The 25,932-nt window shown below is 39.2% G+C and overlaps 1 protein-coding gene across 2 annotated transcripts in view; it reads left to right on the top strand.

The window, feature by feature from the left end:
• Nucleotides 1-25,932, top strand: part of LOC126285372 (histone-lysine N-methyltransferase SETD1B) — a 189,714-nt gene that overhangs the window by 141,993 nt on the left and 21,789 nt on the right. For both annotated transcript variants that reach the window (XM_049984697.1, XM_049984698.1), the window contains exons 11-14: nucleotides 10,453-11,192; nucleotides 16,046-16,167; nucleotides 16,531-16,716; nucleotides 19,757-20,014. In XM_049984697.1, the coding sequence (XP_049840654.1) occupies nucleotides 10,453-11,192; nucleotides 16,046-16,167; nucleotides 16,531-16,716; nucleotides 19,757-20,014 (1,306 nt within the window). The remainder of the gene's footprint in view (nucleotides 1-10,452; nucleotides 11,193-16,045; nucleotides 16,168-16,530; nucleotides 16,717-19,756; nucleotides 20,015-25,932) is intronic.

Here is a 25,932-nt window from a genome sequence, read left to right on the forward strand (position 1 = left end):
TGGCCAGGACCTATGAAGTGAATTAAAATACACTCACATAATCATGGGAGGCTCAAATATGTTCTTGATTTCAGATCTGATTTTATTTCCACCTTTCTAACAGTCAAGTATTAATCACCTTGAAGAACAATGAGGTTATTTTTGTCAGTTTGCTAGAGAAATTTGGCTTTTCTTAATCTTGCCCACTGAGGCGGTCAATTTATTTGAAATGAATTATTTAAGTTCACAGTATTGGCTAGTTTCAACTGTTCATTACATTTCAAGTGCACATTTTCATCTTCTATCACGTATGGCATAATGCCATAATAGAGAACCAAACATGAGATAATACGGTACTGGCACTCCAAGAAAATTTACATCTGAATTTGGACATACAAATAAGTCAAATTATGGATTTTAGTATGGTTCACGAAATTTTGATGTTTTTGGAGTAAAATTTTGATGCTCTTAGAGTATACTCTGATGTCTTGTTTCTTCAAAGGCATAATGTAAGATGTTTTAATGTTTTACACATACGAACATACGGGCTTCCTGCATCATCGTAGCTGAGCAAGCGCGGTGGTGCGCGTTATCTGGCACTCTCTGGCAACTGATCAAACGAACCTAATCGTAACAAATCGCAGGAAAATATTGCGAATCGTAGTTTGAAAAGTGTTGCTTTCAGGGTAAATTTCCTTTTGTGCAGGATGAACTATGTGCGAGAATGTACGATGAGTTTCTTAAATCACAGAGTGCCTAACTCTCACTTAAAAATCAACTCTTTGAGGATGACCATTTGTCCAGATGATCAGATATTTATATCATTATTAAAACTTTTACTGGCACATTTGTGTGATGTATCTTAAAGCGTAACATGCTCAAAAAAGATCAATATTATATGTGAAAGCTTACCTTCTCTTGCAGCTTATTAATCTTAGAGACCAATGTTATATGTGGAAGTTTTTCTTTCTTGTAGCATCACTAAGTTTTTCTTTCTTGTAGCATCACTATGTATATTAATTTAAACCATTAACTTTTCCTATTTGTGTGTTCGCTCTGCTTACCAGTGATGTTGCTGTTGGCTGACTACATCATGTGTCCTATGCTCTGAATACTCGCTGGCATCGGCTGGCTAGATCATGTGACACGAGCTATGGCTAGCTTACAAAAGCGCACCGCAGTATCGATTTCAATGCTTTGGAAAGTAACATGCAGTATTTGGTGGGATTTTAATTTGGTGTGAATGATGCTGCAAGTGTTATGGTCATTAGCTCTGCCTTCTCCTCTGTGGATTATGCAGGGCTGTTTGGCCATGTAGTATTTCTCCTTGGTGAAGTGACAAGTAAATTTCCACATTCCAGGTTGAATGCTTGTTCATCCCAGGGAGTTTTTGATAGCACTGTGTGACTTTAAATATTTGTATTTTCTCCTATATAATACAGTGGAGCCTGTTAACGAGCATTTTGTATGACGAGTGCCTGCCCTGGTGCACTGCCAGTATGCCCTGCCTGTATCTTGTGAGACAGTTTCTCATTGAGATAAGGCTCAGGATTTAATGGGACAGGGCCGTTGAGTGGTGGTGTGGTGTGGTGTGGTGTAAAGACTGGAATGGTGTCGATCATTGCATCCTGGACAGCAACGATAAGTGCTTTGACATCTGCATCAGTTTGAGCTGTGCACGTAAGTTCATGTGTCTGGAATAAGACTATCAAGCGTTTCTTTGAACAGAGCCCAATTCATGTGCTTCCAGTTTTGTATCCGGCATTGTTCTATGCTGTGCAGTGTTTCTTCCATTTGCAGTATTACAGGCATGAGGTTCGAGGGCATATCATTTACTACCTCAATGTTGAGTGTAACTGCAATGCCCCTGATGAGTGCCAAGTCTATCACATCTGGCCTCTGTCCACTGTGATAGGGTACGTACAATGGATCAATGGGCACTGGTGTAATGTAGTTTCGGCCTAGTGTATGTTCAAATAGTTTTTTGCCTTTGGATTTTCACCTCCAAGAGTTCCAGTCAAGGTGTTTTGCATTAAGATCTCCTGCAGTGATGACCCATGGGGCAGTGTTATGTATTGTGCTGATATCAATTGCTATGATGTGGTTAGGTGGATTGTATAGCAATATCGTTAGTATAGGCCTGAAGGGCGTGGCCTCCAAAATTTTGAGTTCAGTGAGTTCTTTTCCTTGTGCATAATGATTGCTGTTCTGCCCCCTTCCTTGCTGTCCTGTCGGCGAGTACAATACCTGCAGGAGCCTGATAAGTGAAGTTGTTTGTGTAGTTTAAGCTTCATTTCGTTCATGAGCAATCCAGATACCCTTCCTCTCTATGAATGTGACTAATTCAATAGTGTTGTTCAGATGTTGGTGATCACATCTGTGTTCCAGAACAGGATCTGTGTCAGTGTTAACGTTTTTTGCGTGAGGGACTATTATCCATGAGAGTGGGTGAGGAGTGTGCTGAAGGAGTTTGTTATGACAGCTCAGTGCTGGTCGGATGTGGCCACATTGAGCTGCGTGCCGAGTATGATGATGAAACCAAAGACCTTCATGAGGACCTGAGTCAATGTGTGGTTGAGAAATAATTTCTCGATTGTTCGTCCAACACCATGTTTCTGTTGGCCTTTGCATTAGTGGATGTGTTATTGGCTGCTTGTTAGTTTTGGCGTGGTGTATGGGCAGGCTTCGATGTTGGTTTTGAGGGTTCATTTTGTTGGCACCCATGTTATAGTTGTGGTGAGGACAAATGTAGTGTGCATTGGGGTTTGACACTCTGAGCTGTGTGCCTGCATTTTGTTGGTCTGTTGTAGGTGTGGTTGTTGTGGGGTAGGAATGTTCCTACGTTTGCTAGGATATTGTTTGACTCCTTTCTTCTGCTTCTGAGGTAGTGGTTGCCCATTTGTAATATGTAATATTTTTGTGCGTTGTGCAGTCCAAAATTCTGGGGCAGGGTTGTGTTGTTGTGCTCTGGTTCTAGTCTTGTGACTAGTGTGGGTGCAGTGGCTTGTGTTGTCTGTGAGTCTGCGGGGCTCTGTAAGTCTTCTGCCCCTCACTTGCCACAGGTAGAGTTCTAGAAACAATACCAGTGAAAAGGAGACTCAGCTCCTCAATCGTTGTTTGTGGTGTGTGTGGTGTGTGTGGTGTGTGTGGTGTGTGTGTGTTTGTGTGTGTGTGTGTGTGTGTGAGGAGGAGGAGGAGGAGGAGGAGGAGGAGGAGGAGGAGGAGGAGGGCTTTGGAGCTGTTATGATGATTGCTTTGTTATCTTTAGTGTTTTTGCATCTCGGGCCTCTATGCAGGCAATGCACCCTGCATTACTGGCCCTGTGTGGCCACTGCAGTTGGCTCATTTGTGTTCATCTGTTTATCACTGTATGCACTTCTGGGATCTAATAGCTGCCAGTGTATTTACAGCAGCAGGGTGCCAGACCACTCTGTACGGCCAGATTTCCAAAATTCTGAGAGCAGTGGCATTGTTGAGGTGCTTGTTGTGGGTTGTGTATTTCTCCAGTCATGACCATGTGAGGGAAGAGCTGTACCTTCAGCAGGTCGCAGCATCTCGCCATGTCAGATAGCTCCACCAATTAGTTGATTATGTTTCTGTGTGTTCAGAACCGTGTCATGCAGCTTGCACTTACACATTCTCAGCCAAGAACCACAAGTTCTCCTTGTACTGTTTCATTATGAGTTCGTGAATCCATTCCCGTCATTATGTACTGCTGAGTTTTTTATCTGCAGTTCTGTACATGGTTTATTCAACATTGCATTTCTGTAGGAAGCTTATTAGGTTTGTGTACCCAGCCTTGGTAGATATATGTAGTGCAGCATGATCCACTAATAGTTTTTAGTAAGATGTTGGTCTGTATCTCTCCATGAATGCTTTGTTTTGAAGACTCAGGTCTCAGTATTTGTGTGTGATGACTGGTGCAAATCCAGTCTGTGTAGGTGTGCTCTGCGTAGCTGTTGCTGTGTTGTTGTTTGGGGCTGCTGCAGGGCCGTTTCTGTTGTCCCTTGTGTTGTTGTCGTTGTTGCTGCTACTAATGATAGGTGTAGTAGGTGTTAGCAACAATGCCCCACCATTGCCAAAGGAGATAATGGCTCTCTTGTTTGTGTGTTTATTTTTGTTTTCCTCTGGGACCTCCGAGCTGCAGTGATCCATCACTGTGGTACTGTTCCTTGACTGGTAATTCCGACTGTGGTAACTCCGGTTCCATTACCTTCAGCTCTTGTGATTCTAGCCCCCAGTAATTCCACTGGGTCAAGATAGAACATGTCTCACATTCTCGAATGAGATTTTCACTCTGCAGCGAAGTGCGCACCAATATTAAACTTCCTGGCAGATTAAAACTGTGTGCCAGACCGAGACTCGAACTCGGGACCTTTGCCTTTCGCAGGCAAGTGAAGGCAAAGGTCCCGAGTTTGAGTCTTGGTCCGGCACACAGTTTTAATCTGCCAGGAAGTTCCATATCTCATATTACTGGTATTGTGACTGTATGTTCTGTTGATGTTTTTGCAGTGTCACTGCCACTTGTCAGTTGATAAATGATCTCCTGATGATTGCTAAGAGGACGGTGATACTGATGGGTACAACGGTATCTACTGCCTCTTGTGCTCCCTTCGTCATGCTGCAGGTTGTACTGTAAAGTTGGCGATGCGTTGGTTTACCGTCTCTCCAGCATAAAGATTCTGTATTTAGGGAGTCATGACATGTTTGCTTTTCTTTGGAAAGGGGAAAAAAATTGTGAACCTACAGAAGTGGGAAGTGTTAAACCTATTGATGGAAGGGAGTGCGGAAAGAAGAAAAACGCCTACAGTGCACAGGGTGACGCGGTGTGAATGTTCCCCTGACACTGAAGTCCCCGAACAAAGAATGGGTGATTCCTGCTGGAAATTTGCAACGTGGGAGCTTTGAGTCAAAGACTTTTTCATCTGAACAGTGGAGAGCATCAAGTTCTCTCGTGACTAGTGCCTCTTCGGTTTATTTGCAACACTTACAGCATCCTCTGGTAGCTACACCTTGGAGCAGTGATAAACACATGTTGGCTGCTTCATGCCGACTCAACTTCAATGCCTTCTACCCAATCACCTTAACCTCATCCTCCTCAACCCAACTTGCTAAATTCCATGGATCTTGACCTTCACCTCTCTGGTGGATCCATCCTTACCTCCATCCATATCAAGCCTGATAACTACCAACACTACCTGCATTTCAACAGCAGTCACCCATTCCACACAAAAAATTGCCCCCATTTAGCCTGGCGACGCATGTATGGAGTATCTGCAGTGACTAAAATTCCCTTGGCAACTAGACTGAGGGTCACTAAGGCCTTCACGGGCAAGCACTACCCTTCAAACTTAGTCTGCAAACAGATTTCTTGTTCCATATCCTCTCACACCGCCAAGAACCAAATGCAAAGGAATGCACCATCATTGCCTAATATCAACCCAAACTGGAACAGTTGAGTCATGTCCTTTCACAGGGACTATCTTTCAGGATGCCCAGAAATGGGGAACGTCCTACTCAAAATCCTTTGCCCCACTCCTAAAGTGGCACCCTGCTGCCTACCCAACTTCCATGGTGTCCTGGTCTCTTCCTATGCCACTCTCACTCCCAACCTCTTTGCCATTGGGTCATATCACTGTGGAAGACCCAGGGGCAAGACCTGCCTGATTCACTCTTTCAGCACATAAATTACATTCCTATCACAGGCTTATTCTGTTTCATCAGAGGAAGGGCTATATGTGGAAGCAGTCACATCATATACTGTGTACTACTTTCTGCACAGGATTTCATGGGGGCATGCTCCAGAATGGATGGCTGGCTACTGACAAACTGTTGCCAAGCACACAGTTGACCATGCACTGGCAGAACACACTGCTAATCACTGCATGCTCAGGTTCTGTGGCCGCTTCACAAACAGTGCCACATGGATCTTTCCTCCAGCACCAGCTTTTCTTAACTATGGAAATGGGGGAATTATCCTTTCAAAACTCCCATAATCCTCAAGGCGTCAATCTCTGCTAACACGCTGCACCCAAAAGTCTTCCTTTCCAGTCCTGTCACCCCCTCTCAATCCATGCCTTCATGTTAACATCATTGTGCGCCGCATGAACTCATCTGGTATGGTACCTGTGTGTTGTGTTACTATCCCGCACACGTCGGTGCCTCCTCTAGCATTTCTACCTTACACGACGGTAGCCTCCCCTTGAGCTGCCAGGTACCCCTCCCCAATCCCTCCTTCTGCTTCTACCTCTTTCTCCTTCTCCCCACCACAACTAATACAATCCCTTACAAAACTCTACCTTTCAAACTGTAATCCTGGCATTGTGTGGTCAGCTGACACACTGTAACTAAAAAGGCATCTCTCTCTCTCTCTCTCTCTCTCTCTCTCTCTCTTCCTGTCTGTGTGTATGCGCATGCGCGCACTCGGGTGTACATGGTCTACATTATTAAAGGATTCAACTGAAGGCTAGCATGTTTTCATTCTTTTTTGTGTGCCTATCGACAACTACAGAGTTATTCTAAGTGATGGACCCATTTCCAAAAATTCATGTGTATTAAAGTATTAATCCAAAATGAACAAGCTTTATGCCAATGAAAAGAGGAAGTTTCAGAGGTTTTGGTGGGAAGGCGGTTATGGTTTCAGAAGCGGCCAGTAGAGTTCACGTGTCAGTAGGCCCATCATTCCATTTCCCTGTCAGTTTTGAGTGAGATGGAGACTGTGGAGCATGTTCTTGAGTTAGCAAAAAGTGAGTCACAAATTGCAGTGCAGCAAGCATTTCATATATAATTTGGTATTCATCCACCGACTCGTAGAAGCATTAATCATTGGTTTAAGCAGTTTAAACAGACTGGGAGTGTGTGCAAAGGAAAAAGCACAGACCGACTGCAAGTGTCAGAGGATGGTGTCCGGCAGATTCAAGAAAGTTTTTTGTACAGTCCCAGTAAGTCTACCAATAGAGCCAGTCGAGAACTTGGAATACCCCAACCAACTGTATGGAAAGTTCTGAGACGGCGTTTGCTGTATAAACCGTACTGATTACAACTTGTGCAGGCTCTCAATCCCAAGGACAAAGGGAAGCGTCGCACATTTTCTGGTAATGTGCTAGCAAAGATGGAGGTTGACACATTTCTAAAGCATGTAATTTTTAGTGATGAAGCGAAATGTCAACACACGCAATGTTCACATATAGGGTTTGGAAAACCCACATTCACCATTGCAACACGAGAAAGACTCTCCGAAGATCAATCATATCTTGTGCAAAGGTTTAATCACCATTTTTCTTTGCGGAAAGGACTGTAACAGGATTCACATACCTGGACGTGTTGGAATAATGGCTGTTCCCTCAAGTTAGGGGAGATTCCCAGGACTTAATTTTCCAACAGGATGGAGTTCTGTCCGATTGGCACCGTGAAGTATGAGGCTTTTTTAATGATTCAGTTTTGTTGCCATGTTACAATTTGCTTCTTTTGCCAAAATACACCCGATTTTACACAATGTCACCTCACTAACTTGTTGTGCAGGCACAGTTGTTTATTAAGTGAGGAACTGAGGACAAGTAAGGTCAGTAGGCTATGGAGAAAGCACATCTTCGGTACAAAAATAAAGGTGTTATAACTGCACTTATGTTGTTCCAAAACTCACCAACTCATGGCAATTCTCATTTCAACAGCTATAGATTGGCCTTAAAAATTACATGTTTGACCTAATACGTCTTTAGTTTGTTGAACAGCATGGTTGATAATGAAGCTTTGTGTATTAACCATATGGCAAAATATTCTCCTCCATGCATGCTGTCATTTGTCAGAATCTTGTTTGAATATGTCAAGCTATCTATGAGATACGAGGAATGTTACAGATATTTCATTCTGGCTTTTTCACTGCCGAGTGCAATTCCAAATTAGTGCGCTATGTAAACTCAGTTCTTTCAAGATTGGTGACAAGTAGAGACCTCCATCCAAGTCTAAATAAAAAGTCAAGATGTTAGCTAAATTTCTTATACAGCAGCGCAGGGTGTAATATGTACCAAACACAAAATCATAGCAACCCCTCCTTTTCATTGCAAACTTTTTCAAATTTCGAGCATTGTCTTATTTAAATGCAGATATCTCAATAACTGTGACTTGTAACCAAATGACAGGCACTTCATCGTGAAGCTGACATATAAAGCTATATATAAGTGACATAAAAATGAAAATTTTGTGCTGTATGTTTTCTGTAAAACCATTTGAGAAAGATTGCAGGGGGTATGCTTTGATTTTGCTAGCTCAATGCATCACCAACCAGCTAATGGGCAAACAAAGGTGACCTCCACTACTGAACAAACAATTTAACTTGCCCTGCACTGTGGATGAAAATTCTACACTGCACATGGGCCACCATGTCCTGCACAGGCCTAACAGCACCTGAAGTTCATTCATTTGTACTAGGGTAACAGCTACATCAGGAAAGTTTCAGAAGATGCTACACGCCACATTTCAGCAGAACTGTTTCCAATGACACATGTACAAGAATGATATGTACCATTTGTTCTGGGAAGGGCAAATTGCACTTTCATGTCATCACTTGAAAATGGCTAATATATGATTGATTTGAAACTTTCTTGTCATAGTCCTCTGGCAACCTATTTGTGGTCTGGTAGGTGAAATGCATGAATGGATGTTCTCCAGGAGCATCCAGGCCAGTCTTGATTATGTACTACAACATTTAGTGGCTTTGAGCTCAGCTTGATTGAAGTTCATTTTTTGTGTTTATCAAAGATGAGCTGCTTTGTACAAACAGCCCTTGAAATTATTATTGATGCTATATCATTTGCTAGGGGTATGTCTGTTCAGCACACTGTTTGTTGACACATTTCTCTATCCTTGTTTCACACAACAGTGTGTCAGTCACTGCTATGAGGATGATGTAAGAGTGGCCTTCACACAGCAGTTTTAAATGTTATTCTGGGAAATGTGTGTGTGATTTTAATGTGCATAATTCTCATATGAGTTCTGTGCAATTTTAATAACACAATTACATTTTTGTAGTGCATTGTTGGAGCAAAATGACATGTCTTCCACGCCAAAGAGATGAGATAGGGATTCGTCAGTGGCTGCAATGTGTATGAAGTAGTGATACGCGCCAGCCTTAGGTGGTTGAACTCACCAACGGGTTCAGAGAACTTGTTTCTTTCTCATATTCTATGTAGAATCTAGTGAACCAGTTCTGGTCATCCTAAGGCAGTTGCTAGAGATGAGACAGGCACAAACTACTCTTTCATTCTGTTAACAGTGCTCATATCAGTGCAGCACTGGGCTCTGCATTTATCTACAGGCAACAAGACCGTATTGATTAACGGAAAGTTCAGCTTTGCAATGTTGAGGATTAAACAAGTTCACTTAGTTTGAGAAAGATCGGATATGATAACCATTCTGGGTTGTTACAAGGCGGAGACTAATATCCACTAATTGTGAGAGGAAAAATTTAGCACTGAGCTGCTGTGTCAAATTAAAACTTGGTGACAGACAAGGATTTAAACCTATGTATTTGGCTTTCAAGATTAGTGCCTTTCCAGAAGCATCATCGAAGCCTCGCAGGCTAACTCAGAGATTCATGTTGCCACTAGATGCCCTCTGTTCATATATTCCAAACAGTACAGGTAGTCTTCTACTCTGCGGTGCGTTTAGCACTCCTAGGAGAGAGGATATATCATTTAGGGTGTGATTCTACCACAATCTTGTAGCTAATTAAGGGCGTCTGGCATTGAACTCTCATAACTAGCTAAAATGGTATACTGTTAAGCCTCAGTTGGATGAAGACAAGTGCAAGGGTTTGAGTCCTTGACTGGCGTAAACTTTTATCAGAAAAGTTCACTGCAGCAAATCCTAGTAAAGAAAGAGGTAACTTTGTGTATAATAGTCCAGTTTCCTTATGCAGGTCTTTATTTATTTTGGAATGATTTCATACAAATGCACAAATAACTGTTGTGTTAAGTCCAAAACAACAGTAGATTCTGCTTTACTGAGACTTGTGCATAAATCTAGCGTTTTAACAAAAGTTAAATTTTTTTACATGAAGCCAACCCAGTGTGTCAAACTCTGAATAAAATATTTTATGTATATCTTTCATGCATAGTAAAATGGGGTTTGTTGGCTTAATTTATTTTGTTTCATACATATATATTGAATATCTTCTGGTTTAACTTTGTTATAATTGTGTAATAAAATGATCAACTAATTATCAGCATATATCAGTTTTGTTGAGAAATAGGTGTGTCTACATCTGTAAAAATCAGAATCTTATTGCTAATGATTCAGAAATCAATTATTAGCTAATTCTTGTATATAATTCTTTACTAACCATTAAAATTATTTATCTATGAAATCTTAATGTTTTCATTATGTAGCTAAAAATTGAAACACAACTATTTTGTGATTATGTAATTTCACTTTTTCATGCATGCCAGTGTAATGAATCTTTCTTAACTTTCACAGTAAATCGAGGACACCTGAGCGCAGTGAAACTCCTATTCCCCCTGAGAGTCTCAGTGATACAGAAAGTGGATTTGGAGTTGCGGGACTTGAGGATATGAAACCTGCACTTGAGGAAATTCCTTTGCCAGCGAGTGTTGCTGTTCCCACTTCTCTCAGTCCGTTGCACAAAATGGAAATGCACAGCACTGTTGATTCTGCTGCAGCAGAAGCACTCATGGCTCTGGCTGGTGGTGAATCCATCATCCTGAAGACTGCAACAGACACAGGTCCACCTACAGTATTGAATGGGGGTCTTCCACCTGAAGATACATTTGCAGAATTGTCATCACCTCCTGACATCACGGCTGAACACTCCTATAGCTTACCACCCAGGCGTGAACCTTCTGCCTCTCCGCTTAGTAGTGACGAAACACCGAGAGGTGCTAAGCGGCCATTGTCTCGACCTCCGCTTACTAATCATGCAACTTCAGTTGAAAATGAACTGCCTCCAGCTTCCAAAAAAGCTCGAAAGTCTAAGTTTGAGGAGCTTATGAACGAGACTGCATATGTTAAACCTGTTACTAAGGCTGTTGTGTTTTCCAAACGGGACATTATTGGAGAAATGACTGTATTGTACGAGTTTTTAACACGCGGCATTGACAAGGAAGATATACATTATTTGAAACGCAGTTATGAGGCAATGTTGGCTGATGATGCTCAGGGATACTGGCTGAATGATACTCACTGGGTTGATCATCCTGATATCCTTTCTAGACTTTATTATATTTTTATCATTTATTGCATTGTAAATATATTTTCATGTTGTTGTTCTTCAGTGTCTTTTAGTATCAAGTAGATATCATTCTTCTACACTGGTGCTGTTATGCTCTTGGAAGTATGTCCTATGTATGTACGTATTGGATATCAAGAGATTCTAATGTATTAACAGCCATCAACATTTTTCTTAATAACATTTTAGCTATGTGGTTTTTATTTCAAAACTTATGTACAATCTCAATCTCTGTCTCTGTACTGTTCTCCTGTTAACACATAGTATAAAAATGTCTGAAATCACTTCCTGCTCCGTAGTGAAACATGAGTATGGAACACAATTAAAAAGAGTGTGTGTGTGTGTGTGTGTGTGTGTGTGTGTGTGTGTGTGTGTGTGTGTGTTGGGGGGGGGGGGCAGGAAACAGGATGTTCTTCATGTTTTTCACAAGCTTACAGGAAAATATCAGCTTTGAACTTTTTTGAGGAATTGTGCTTGCTAAGGCTAATGGGTTTTGAAAACACAACGCATAGCTGAATCAGTAGTGTTGTTGAACTTCAGTACAGTCTGTGGATCAAGGGTTCAAATCTCAGTTTGGTCGTTCCTTTTTTACATTCAATTTGGTATACCTATATCTTGAATATGTAAAATTTGTCACATATATCCTAATTAACACATACCTAATCAATACTTTTAATAAAAAATGCATATCTTCTTAATTATCCATATTTTATAATAGACTGACTGTCTGTAAGGATAGTTCAAATAAAGAACACATAACAAATTAAATTTTTAGGACAAAAATGAAAAACCAAATACTCTTCATTTAGACTTTGTCCGTTGTTTTGTACCACAGATGTCGTCTCTTAAGAGCCTAGCAGGAAGTGTTGTGGAAACATGGACAACAACAATTTTCACAGCAAAATTACCAAATAAGCAGCAACCAGTCGCAAAATCATGTTTTCTTTATTTACTTTTGCAAATCGATTTCAACGGATTAACAGCCATCATCATTGCTTTCAACGAATATGTGCCCTGAGTAGTAACACTGTATTTCGTTGAAAGCACCGATGATGACTGTTAATCAGTTGAAATCGATTTGCAAAAGTAAATAAAGAAACACGATTTTGCGACTGGTTGGTGCTTATTTGGTAATTTTATGGTTTACAGTCGCTGCACAACTTGGGAACCACATGGAGCCCACCATTCAGAATTTTCAGAGCACCATACAAATGCTACCTTTTTACAGTTGCCTCTGTACCACTGCAATATGAACCCAACAGAATTGAGCCATGTTACAGGATTTAAGCTGCCAGACATACTGGACCTTATTCCCAAAGCTTCGACACCTGTCACTGTCAAACGCATACAAGATACAGAATGGCACATCATAAGAAAGGAGGAGAAAATTTGGCACTTGGATGGCTTTGTGGATTCTGTTGTTGATTGACTCATCATTGATGTAGCACATGAAATTTCCAGTAGTGAAATGTATTTTTTGGATTCAGACAGGGAATGGATCATGAGATTACTGAGGACTGATTGTAAATAATACCTTCAGTGGAGTCGATATTTAACTATACAATGAATTCCCTGCAAAATACTTTTGCATCACTCATATCTCGTGTAGAGAAATTACCCTGTGTTTAAGTGAAGAATTTTCCTCAATCTTATTTTTAATTACAATACTATGTTAGCTAAGAGCAACAGCATGTTATGTTTTCCATCTGGTGCCCTAGGAAGCGGCTGGTAATGCCGGAGTTTTACCGAATATTATTTCATTCTGTTCAAGAATTAGATGACATTTGAAGCTATATTGTTTCTCTGCTCATCTATTTTTATGCTATAGCTGCAACTGCTCACATGACTGCACATCAGTTGGACCACTGGGCTAGCTAGTGCTGTCTAAGTTAAAAGCGCCAGTAAAGTTATAGCCCATCTGCCAATGTGCATTACTACGCTCACAGCATAAAACATATCCTTATTATAGTTTTTCAGAGTTCAAGATGAAACGAATAATCCCAGTGCCAAACACTGCAGGTACTGATAGGGGTGAATATTACAGAACCATCAAGTTGGTAAATCAATGTTGCAAAGTACTGACACAAATAATTAACAGAAGAATGGTGTGAGAGACTGTTAGAAGCCAACCCTGGGGTAGATCAATTTGGGTTATGGAGAAATTTAGGAACAGATAAGGCAGTACTGACCTAATGCCTAATCTTAGAAGATAGACTGAACAAACACAAGCCTAACCTAAGTTCACAGTATTTGTAGATGTAGGAAAAGCTTGTGAAAATGTTCACTGGAATACACTCAGAAAAAGCTTGTGAAAATGTTCATTGGAATATATTCTTTGTATTCAGAAGATATCAGGGATACAATGCAAAGAGTGAAAGGTTATATGCAATTTGACCAAAGATCTGATTGCTGAAGTAAGACTTTGATAAAGCATATTAAACAGAAGCAGTAGTTAAGGAGGAAGTGAAATAGGTTGATGTTATGCAATCTGTGCATGAATCTAGCAGTGAAGGAAACCAAGGAAAAGTTTGGAACAGAAATTAAAGCTCAGGGGAGAAGAAATATAAACCTTGAGGATAGCTGATGACATTGTAATTCTGTCAGTGACTGAAAAAGATTTTAAAGAGCAATTGATGGAATACATAGTGTCTTACAGACAGGTTATAAGATCTACATCAGCTTAAGCAAAACAAGAACAATGGAATACAGTTGAATTGAAGCAGGTGGCAGCCAGGGAATTAGATTAGGAAATGATACACTAGAAGTAGTGAAGAGCTTTGCTGATTGTGCAGCAGAATATGTGAAGATTGCAAAAGTAGAGAGACTATAAAATACATACTGGCAGTGACACAAAAATCATAGTTCAGATAAGAAGAGAGTAGAAGGTTTTGGAATATGGTTGATCTAATGAGTAGGTACTGAATGGAATTGGGGGAGTAAAGAAATTTCTAACATAAATTGACTTAAAAGGCGTCGATTGATAAGACTCATACTGCGGCATCAAGGAATTGTTGTTTAATAATGTTGTGTGTGTTTTTAGGGGGGCAGGATGGTTAAAACAGTAGAGTAAGACAGACTTCATGAAATATACGGGTTCTATTGGTTTTAGGCTGCAGTAGCTATGGCGAAAAGCAGCAGCGTACACAGCTCAGACTAGTACGATGAGCAGTGGCATATCTGTCTTTGAAATAAAAACATCTCTTACCTTCAGAAAGCACCCATTAACAGTAATTGGCAGCTTATAGTGGCTCTTTTTTTCCCTCCTGAGGTGTTTACAGTCCAATCTCATTTCTGGATTAATTGTTAATTGTGGTTGCAGGTTCAATACCTTTCAATCTGAGAGAGGGAAAGATTGTAGGGGTAATCCGAGGATGATGAAAGTAATGGTCTTCTTCCACAATGCTGTCATCAGTGCAATTAAAGCCTGCCTCTAGTTGGCACAAACTGTATTTATGACCTATGTTCTGAAAATTCTCAGTAATATTAAAGCATCTCTTTTCAAGTAAAATATGATCAGATTCTTCAGCAAAAATCATTCTTGACCTGGCATCAAAATATTTCACAGCCCTCTTCCAGCTTATAAGCAGGCCATAATATGAGAAATCTGCTGCAAATTATTCTAAGATATGTTCAGGTACTCTGGAATGCAACCACTAACTTGTGATCAGTAGGTATATTTATTAATTTCGGCTTAGTTGTGATAAACTTAACAATACTAGATTCAACACGATAAACCTTTTGATAATAATAAAAATCATAGAAGATCAGTTTTTTTAACAATTCTCAGAACATCTTGGAATGATGATTAAATAACTTTTAATGCACCTAGGTATGTTTAGTAATAATGTGTTTAATAATGTATTGAAATACATTACCATTCAGAATCTGAAAATTTTGATTTGGATGTTAATGTTTCTGCCACTGAATGTGGTATATTAGGCTGTCACAAGACTGTCATATGTGTGATTGAAAGTTCTGGTGGAATGTAAATAATGTAAGAGTAAAGGTAAAAACTCACTGAGTAGTAGAGGCACTGAGCCATCAAAAGATGGAGTAGATATTAAGATAAGAGATAAAACAGTTGAACCTTTCAGCGACATAATGCTTCTAATATTCTGTTACTTGTAGCCTTAAACCTAAATTATTTGTATTGATTTGTGTCATTGTCAGTTATATGTCATGCGACTTTCTACATAAACTTATTTAATTGTTGTTTTTCTGTCTTACATTGAGACCATTCTTCTCTGGTGAGGGTATGCATGCTTGTTGTTTTATTAGGGTCTTGAGTACCCTCTGCCTCCAACTGTCAGGTGGCTTGTGGAGGATAGATGTAGATGTAGAATACCAGTAGCAAAATTGTGTTTATTTATTTATTTTACGGAAGCTTCTTATGTCATAAGGTTGGAATCTGTCAAATGATATTTTTCCTTTTAGAATACAGGAGTAATATTATATAACATATTTGGCCTTTTGACATTGCTAATTGATGGTAGTGCAAATGTGCATGCACATTTGTTTACCTGCTACCTTTTATAACTTAGTATTAGCATTAGTTCAGCCTATATTTTCTAGTTGTTAGTAGGTAATAAATTCCAGTTGCTGCTAATTTATTTGAAAAATTTATAGTGAGCATTCGTTCTGTCAGTTGGTAAAATAGATTCCTATAATCTTATGAAACCTATGTATAATTTTTTACATTGTTGATTGACCATAAAGTCTGTAGTGTGATAACAATACCATCTAAAACTTTACTTAGTTACTAAAATGATTATCATGACTGTCTTGGGTTACATTATCATGCATATTTCCTTAACTCATTCTTACTTACTGACTTGTCGTCTGCACCAAGAAAGAAAAAGCGTGATGAAGGCCGTGTTCACAAAACAGGATGTGCAAGAACAGAAGGATATTATAAGATAGACGTGAAAGAGAAGTTGAAACACAAGGTATACTAAATCTTTCTGATTGTACATCATCTGCTGCCTTGAAGCCTTTATTTACAGGAAGGAACAACTGCAAAGATCTCTCTCTCTCTCTCTCTCTCTCTCTCTCGTGCGGGTGTGTGTGTGTGTGTGTGTGTGTGTGTGTGTGTGTGTGTGTGTGTGTGTGTGAGAGTGAGAGTGAGAGTGAGAGAGAGAGAGAGAGCAAAGGAAAATTTCCAGAAAAAAAGAGTAGAATATCTTGTTTTCATAACTGTTTAATTTATTATGTAATGGATATTTCCAGGAAAAAGAGAATAGAATATCTTATTTTCATAACTGTTTAATTTATTTTCAAGCTTAATAATAGTTTCCTGTTTTTATTTGCAGCATCATTATGGTCAGGTCATACAGCAAGCAAGTGAGGAAACAGGTGGTCTGTCTACAGAAATTATAAAATCTGTATCGGGCAAGATGCAGACACTATCACGAGAAGCTCGCAGTAATCAGAGAAGGCTGCTAACAGCGTTTGGCATTGATACTGATAGTGATCTCCTTAAATTCAATCAGTTGAAGGTAAATCATAAAATCTTTTCTTTCTTTTATGGTACTGAAAGTTTATATTTGTAGTCATATTACTGACGTCTGTCCTTTCTACAGTAAGACCTTTATAATTAGGCATGCTTGGGAAGCTGCCATTGCTGGATTGTAAAAATTATTTTTTTGTAACCTTGTCAAAAAATGGGATACAAACAAAACATTTAGTTTCTGTACATTAAAACAAGTAAATATTATTTATTGAACGCAATAGGAGAGATTCACGTATAAAAATATTAAAAGTGAGTGTTTCTTTTCTGAAAAAAAAAAGAAAAAAAAACCAACACAATTCAGTTAATAATAGAAAACTATACTGCTCTATTCGTTCAGTTTAAAGTTCAAAGTCTTAGAAAAGTTCAGTGTACATAATTTTTTGTTCATCATTTACAAATTAAAGTAGGTGCCTTTGATTTGAAAAGATCAAGAACAAGATAAGTAATAAAAGTTGTTATCAAGACTTTGGTGCAGTTTAATTGGAATCACTGTCTTTAGGAATAGGACAGATATCAACTGTTGTCAGGGTGTGGAATATGTTAGACTAGTATTTACCACTGATGATTTATGTGAAATTGTCTTTTAAGCCTTGTGGAACATAGCATTTCTGCAAACTTTTTTCTTTGACTGAGCTCTTTTTTACAAAAATATTTTGTATACTGTGCAAATTCACAACTTCAGAAGTGTCATACTCTCGGCAAATTTTCCTTAAACTGTTAAGGCTTCTGAAACTTCAACCCAAGAGATGTGAGTTCTAGAAGTTTCTTCTTCATTACCCTCAGTTTCTGATACCTCCTTTGACGACTGTACTGCCAGCTGTGCTGAGAAAAAACATACAGAAAATTTCTAATGCATGCTGGACTATAGGATCTGCCAGATTATTGAGTGTTAATTTATGACAGTCTTGCTGTATATTGCGTTCCTGGAACAGTCACAAACTTAAGGGATATGAAAAATTTTCATTACAGTGCAAACATACAAGATTTCTGACAGCACAAATTGGTGAACTGCTAGATGGAAGTGTGGTGGAGGCAAAAATTACCACTCATTAATTGTATTGTTATCGTTGCCTTTGAAATCCATTGTAACCATTACAACATAATCTCGTTAATTGTTTTTGAAGCTCTAATGCTGCTATAAATAACTAGTAAAATTATTTTATTTTATTTTAAAGAAATGCCATTGTGTATTGTTATGGTTGGATATGGGACATATCACGATTGCAATTTTTATGAATATTATAATTCTCTGTAGAAGAAATAGAGTAGTTACATCTGTAGAATGAAATAAGTCAGTTAAAAAATACATGATACTTAAGAAAACATTTAACTTGACTATTTTGGATTCACAATAAGTGAAATAATTGCTCCATCTGTAGAATGAAGTAAATCAGCTATAAACTTCCAGTATGTGATAGGATGTTTAGACTGGCATTCATAAGTTATTCTACTGTATAGAAGCAGTTCTTCTGAAGTAATGTTTTAACTTTTGTGCTGAACCCTTCTCTATTTGACTTCAAGCTATTGGGTAGCATGTTGTGCAGAACTCCCATTTGCCTTACAGTGCTTTGAAATGACAGATCTGATGATGGTGTTTCTATTTTATGTAAAATATGTAAATTTTTGTGAACAAAACACTCTACTTTGTGAATATAAATACAAGGCAAGACAAGAAACTGAGCTCCAGAAGTAGAAGTTGCTTCATTGTCTTAACTATTCTCTTAACGCAGTAAATGTATTTGTGTGAGGTGTTACAAATTGGAATTCAGTATATGAGTACTGAGTGTAAAAGTGCAAAGCATGCTCATTTGAGTGTTCAGTGTCTTGGACTTCACTCAAAACATTAACACAAACTTCTCAGTCTATTTAATAACTTTATTATGTGTGTCCCACTGTAGAGTCTCATCTGTCCACACTTTGATGATTTCAGTCATAATATCTTGATTCATGGCACATTTTCAGATTTGATATCTGTCCTTGATGAAACCACACGTGATAAGCAAAAAATCAACAAAGTTTTGTCTTTGCCGAGTAACTGTGTATGACAAATTGACCAACTTGGAATTTGGTTGAGTCTAAACAGAAAAGCAAAAAACTGCACCCATTCCCCAATAACTATTACTACTAAAAGTATTGTGTTGTAAATGCTGCAAAACATTTGTTTTCATGTGGTAAAACTAAAAATTAAGACATAATGGAGCTGATGTGGTCAGAAAGAACAACTTTTTCGAATAGTGCTATTTTTCAGGCTCAGTTTTCTGACCAAGTTTCTTCTTGCATATTTTGCAGTTAACATTCTCCTCCTCGCTCCTTGAATTCAATGTCATCATTTCCTTGAGCCATTAAAATGTATTTTGACAAGCATTGATGGAAAGGTTTAAACAGTAAATTCTTCTAATACATGCAGAAATTTAGAGATAGATTTTTCTATGGAAAGGACAGAGTACAATTTGTGTATGAGAATAGATCATTACTTACCAAATAAAAAGGGCAGTATCTGTGGACAGGCTTGTAGAAAGGATGACAAATTAGCTACTGGATTAAGTATTACATAAGAGTGTGTGCACCATATGCACACATACAAATTGTTTTTCGGCCATTGAAAATTGGTTGAGAACATATAAACAAATTTTATTATTTATTTTGCATAATATGCACAGCCCATGTAATTAACACAATTGGAAGTAAATTAACAGTTTAGAAAAATAAGTCATTACATTCAACTCTATAAAGTTAATCAGATTTACTATCATAGCAGTGAAAGCTTTGTCATATGCAGCGAACAGTAATGTTCTACAATTATGTTAAATTACATTTCAAGGCTATATGAGATACAGGCAGCAACTTTGCGTATTGTCATTTGTACCAGCATATGTGAATGTGATTCAATTTGCCCTTATTTCTTTAATTTACATATTTCTTTTTCATTATCATTGTCTTTCATTTGTGTGTGCTTCATAGCCCATGCTCTAAAATAAGCTCCATTGAAGATTAATATGAGAAACCATTACATTTTCTGTTTACAGTTCCGAAAGAAGCAGCTAAAATTTGCAAAGTCAGCTATACATGATTGGGGTCTGTTTGCCATGGAGCCAATTGCTGCTGATGAAATGGTTATTGAATATGTGGGACAGATGGTGCGACCTCTTGTAGCTGATCTTCGAGAGCGCCATTATGAAGCAACAGGGATTGGTAGTTCCTACCTCTTTAGGATAGACGTTGATACCATAATAGACGCTACAAAATGTGGAAATTTGGCACGATTCATCAACCATAGCTGCAATGTAAGTGCACTATATCACATAGCACTCATTACATTTACCACTGATACTGGCATTATCTGCCACATTATGATCTGTAGTTCATGTTTTGATAGTATATTACTAAGTTTATGCATTAAAACACAAGAATTTCTCGTAGGATGAGTATAAACCATTCATAAATATAACAGGACTGTTCTGTTTCATGGAATTTAGGAACGAGAGAGAATGAAACAAACAAACAGAGAAAGAAGGTGCTGAATCTTGGATCTAGCATAATATTGAGACCTCCCAAACCCATTAAACTATGTCATACAAAGAACACAGAATTGATTGTGTCTTCATTTGAGTTGCATGTCTTCATTCATTGGAATTATCGCTACATATAGTTGTGATCAGTCACTTATGAAATATTACTTTATTTTCATTAATATTACGAAAAGGATAGATTAATGAAAATAACCAGTTTTTGAAAATAGAATGTAATCAGATAGATAAAAAAATATACTCATGTGGCAATGGCTGGAGAACACACATAAAAAGATACTCAAATCTGCAAGCTTTTAGCACCAATGGCTGCTTCTCCTGGCAGAAGGGTTGAAAGGGAAAGTATAGGGTCAAGGAAAAGGGCTGATGAGGTTTAGGAAGTGGGGAGAGTTCAGAAAAGTCACCCAGAACCCCACGTCAAGGGAGACTTACCAGAGCATGTTCTGCAACAGGATAAGGCATTGCCAGGGCCATATCCATTCATCCTAAATGGTAACTTGGTGGTAGTCATGCCCGTGTAAAAGGCCAAACAGTGTTTATGTAACAACTGGTATATGACATGTCATTTCCCTTTGATTGTGTATGTGTTGCCAGTTACGAGGCTGGTACTGATGGTGGTAGGAGGGTGCTTAGGGTACAGATGGTGGTAGGAGGGTGCATAGGGCAAGTCTTACAATGGGGATGGTCACAGGGGTAGGAGCCATAGGGTAGGGAAATGGGTGCAGAAGCAGCACAGGGTCTAAGAAGGATACTGTGGAGATAGGAAGGGGGCAATGAAAAGCTATTCTAGGGGTGGTGGCCAAAATGTCAGATGGAAGAACCCCATCTCAGGGCATCATTTTAGGAAGTCATAGCCTCATCAAAGTAGCTGATCAATACGTTCAAGACAAGTATAATACTGAGTGACAAGTTGTTTGTGGAGGAATCAGTGGTACCAAAATTGGATATGATGACCTGAGAAATCTGCTTCTGAACTAAGCTGGTTGGTGCAATTGTGCCCAGTGAAGGCTGATGTGAGAATGGTGGTGTACAGCTGTAAAGAGTCTGCAACTAAATAAATATCTGCCTTGGATGCCAAGGCTTATGAGAGAGAGTGTTTGACATGGGAAGGATTGTAACTGTCAGACTGTAAGAACTGTTCGTTGTTAGGTTTAATGTGGACATACGGTAAAACAGATGTTGACAGGTGTGAAAATTACCGATCTATCAGTTTAGTAAGTCACGGCTGCAAAATACTGACATGAATTCTTTACAGATGAATGGAAAAACAGGTAGCAGCTGACCTAGGAGAAGATCAGTTTGGAAAATGTGAAGCAATACTGACCCTGCGACTTAGCTTAGAAGATAGATTAAGAAAAGGCAAACCCAGGTTTCTAGCATTTGTAGACTTAGAGAAAGCTTTTGACAATGTTGACTGGAATACTCTCTTTCAAATTCTGAAAGTGGCAAGGATAAAATACAGGGAGGCAAAGGCTATTTACAATTTGTACAAAAACCAGATGGCAGTTTATAAGAGTCGAGGGGCATGAAGAGGAAGCAGTGGTTGAGAAGGAAATGAGATAGAGTTGTAGCCTATCCCCTATTTATTTAATCTATACACTGAGCAGGCAGTAAAGGAAACAAAAGAAGAATTTGGAGTAGGAATTAAAATCCATGGAGAAGAAATAAAACCTTCGAGGTTTGCTGATGACATTGTAAAGGACCTGGAAGAGCAGTTGAATGGAATGTACAGTGTCTTGAAAGGATGCTATAATATGAATATCAAACAAAAGCAAAACGAGGATAATGAAATGTAGTCCCTAACTACATCAGGTGACGTTGAGGGAATTAGATTAGGAAATGAGACACTTAAAATAGTAGATGAGCTTTGCTATTTGGTGAACAAAATAACTGATCAGAATGAGATTTTCACTCCGCAGCAGAGTGTGTGCTGATATGAAACTTCTTGGCAGATTAAAACTGTGTGCCAGACCGAGACTCGAACTCGGGACCTTTGCCTTTCGCGGGCAAGTGCTCTACCAACTGAGCTGCCCAAGCGCGACTCACGTCCCGTCATCACAGCTGACAGAAGTAAAGCTGTGAGGACGGGGCGCGAGTCGTGCTTGGGTAGCTCAGTTGGTAGAGCACTTGCCCGCGAAAGGCAAAGGTCCCGAGTTCGAGTCTCGGTCTGGCACACAGTTTTAATCTGCCAGGAAGTTTCAAAATAACTGATGATGGTCAAAGTAGGGAGGATATAAAAGTAGATTGGTAATGGAAAGAAAAGCGTTTGTGAAGAAGTGAAATTTGTTAACATAGAGTGTAGATTTAAGTGTCAGGAAGTCTTTTCTCAAAGTATTTGTACGAAGTGCAGCCAAGTCTTTTCTCAAAGTATTTGTATGAAGTGTAGCCATGTATGGATGTGAAACATGGACGATAAATAGTTTAGACAAGAAGAGAATAGAAGCTTTCGAAATGTGGTGCTACAGAAGAATGCTGAATATTAGTTGTGTAGATCACATAAGTAATGAGGAGGTACTGAATGTAATTGGGGAGGAGAGGAATTTGTGGTAAAACTTGACTAGAAGAAGATAGCAGTTGGTAGGGCATGTTCTGAGGCATCAAGGGATCACCACCTTAGTATTGGAGGACAGCGTGGAGGGTAAAAATTGTAGAGGGAGACCAAGAGATGAATACACTAAGCAGATTCAGAAGGATGTAGGGTGCAGTAGTTACTTGGAAATGAAGTAACATGGGGAGCTGCATCAAACCAGTCTCTGGACTGAAGACCACAACAACAAAAATGGCAAAGATTGTCATCAGTGTATCTAAACCAAACTAGGGACTGAAAGCATACGGACCCCAGGTAAAGCCCCTCCAAGCAGCCCATGGAAAAAGTTGGCATACAAAGGAACCATCCTGGTTCCTGTGGCCCTGATATGTTTGTTTATCTGTCACTCAAAGTTAAAGTAGTTGTTGGTAAGTATAAAGTTGATTAAAGTGAGCAGTAAGGATGTCATAGGTTTGGAATCTGATGGGTGCTGACTGAGGAAATGTTCATCAGCAGACTTGATACTGTACAAGGGGGTTGTTGGCACAGAGGGAGATGGTTATCAGTGGTGACAAGCAAGATATCAGGCAATCTAGGTAATGGTTGGCGTCCTTAATATAAGTGGGAAGTGTTTGTGCTGTAGTTTTTGCAAGTGTCGATTAACTAAAGCAGAAGGTCATGGAGGAGGCAGCAGTTCAAATCCTGCTGACACTTTTTTTTTTTAATCTATATTGTTTTCATCACTTGTTGCACTATTTAATTTATATGACGTTTGAGAGGGAATATAATGGGAAAAAACCCTCATGCATTTTCATGAAGATCTTGTGAATTTCATATGTTATTTGACTATTTACTATTTTTAATTGAATTTTCAAGGGTGAGGGACAGGCTTGGAAAGCCCAAGTCAAACCTTGATAAATAATTATGCGAATGGCGTTATTCACTATTATTGTAAGTCACAATGTGCCAGACCACAAGAGTAATGCGCAGTAACTCATCGAATGTGCATTCGACATCACACATCGCAGGAGGGTAGTTTGTCATACAGACATGGGTAACATAAATTGAAACGCCATCTACTATACCAAATGAATGTAGTTTCCCTGAATTTACAGGGAATGTTCAGAGTTTACGAGAGAAAACTCATTGCGTTTACATTTTGATAGCTTTCTATTCTGATAGTATAGATTAAAAATTATTTTCAAGCAGGAGCCAAACTGTTGCCTCATTCACGTTGATCTTGCAAGGCCTGAATGCTGACCACTTTACCATCATGAACTCTAACTTTGTGGCACCTACACACTGATACATCAGTCATGTAAGATACGCGTGAAACTTCTCTTCCAATTTTCTCAAATTGACAGAGTAGTGCACCTGACTATTTGCATGTTATGTTGCTTTAATGGCCTACTGAAGATCTACAAAGATTGAAGTAAATCTTTGATCCTTGCGTCGTGGCCTCCCTTTGTTAATAAGAACGTAAAAGGTGGGTCAATTTGTGTCACATGGATGGGATCCTAATAGCAAATGTTGTATGTAGAGGTGTCAGAGGACTGGTGTAGACCTCTGTTTACGTATCAGTCAAGTACCACAGTTCTAGTTCCTTTCTCTGCTCGGGGGATATTTATGAAGTCTTCAGTTTTTAGGGAATGAAGAGCCTGGAGTTCTGTAGAGGACAGGTTAGGGTCGTCTTGTAGGGTCTTGGGGAAGAGATGCAGAGCAGTACTGGAAGTGAGGAATTTTTGAAAGGTTTTTAATTGGTTGTTTTGAGGTGCTGGTTGTGGATCAGGTTGGGATTGTGGTCGAAATTGTTCAAGCCAGGGTTCAGTGACAGGTTTTCTGTTGGAAAGGTTTTGGGATTGGTTTACAAAGTGATGTTTGCAGTTGACCAAAACAGCATAATTAAATGCAAGTTTAGGGCTGAAAGTGAGACCTTCGGATAATACAGATAATTCAGGAGGAGAGAGTGCCTTAGATGAGAGGTTGAGAATACTGTACTCTTGTGACTGATTCTTGTGATCCTGAGTTATTGCTCTAAGAGGCATTGGTGAAGGCTGGCAGATGTTATGAAGGTTGGCCAAGCTCAGTTTATAGGAGAGGAGTGGTGGCTGAAGGTGTGACTGTTTAGGGAACTGGAGAGGGACGGGAAGGGAAACACCATTGTTGAGGTAGTTTATGAAAAGGTTTTATGGCTTTTTGAGGTGAAGCCTGGCTTGTTGTTGCAGTTTGAAATTGGCTTGGTGGATGATACCATCCATGGAAAAATGAGATGCAGATAAGTGCGGGATTTTGTAGGAGGAGAGAAGTCTGGTTGAATGGAAATTGGCCAGTGAGACATATAGGTGACAGATTAGCTGAGGAAGTGCAAGAGATTTCTGTATTTGAAACTGTAATGGGGTTGTGCATCTCGGAAAAGGGACTTTAAATGTTTGGCCTCTGGGAGTAACTCCCATGGACTATGGATTTTAGGAAACAGGAAGTGGGACCTTAGTTTTGATAATGCAAAAGCACGTTTTTGAAAGGAGCGATTGTGGGGACTGGCATTACAACATGTTCTCAGTTCTCGCCACCCACTTGACCTTAATTTACGTTAATTTCTTCGGTCTCAACATTTCTTCACAGTGACTATTCCTTTCCTCATTCCCTCTTACTTTTCTATATCTTTGATTTTCTGACCTGTCTATTTCTCCCTGCCTTCCACCTCAACCACATAGAATGCACTTAGCTTTACAGTCCTATTAACTCATGCATGATGTTTTCTCTGCATTGCATATTACCCTATCTTCCAGCTTCAAGCTCTCAGCTTTTCAATCTCGTCCGATGCAGTCCCCGACAATTAGTCTTTCTTTCTGATCCTGTCTGGTAAGTCTCCCCTGAGCTAGGTTTCTGGGTGACTTTTCCAAACTCTCCCCAATTCATAAACCTCACCAATCCTTTTCCTTCACCCCTCTTCCTTCTGGCTCGGAAAGCTTGCATATTTAAATATCGTTATCTGTGTTTTCTGCTGCCATTAGTGAGTAGATTTTTTGCTATGCAATTACATATATTTTCAGAAAAGGATAGATTGGCATTCAGCATACAGAGGAGATGATGAGTTGCGGACAGGCACTACAATAAGACTGGTGTACATTTGAGCTTTCTGCTAGGA

This window comes from Schistocerca gregaria, chromosome 8 (genome assembly GCF_023897955.1).
Source record: "Schistocerca gregaria isolate iqSchGreg1 chromosome 8, iqSchGreg1.2, whole genome shotgun sequence".
Taxonomy (NCBI): domain Eukaryota; kingdom Metazoa; phylum Arthropoda; class Insecta; order Orthoptera; family Acrididae; genus Schistocerca; species Schistocerca gregaria.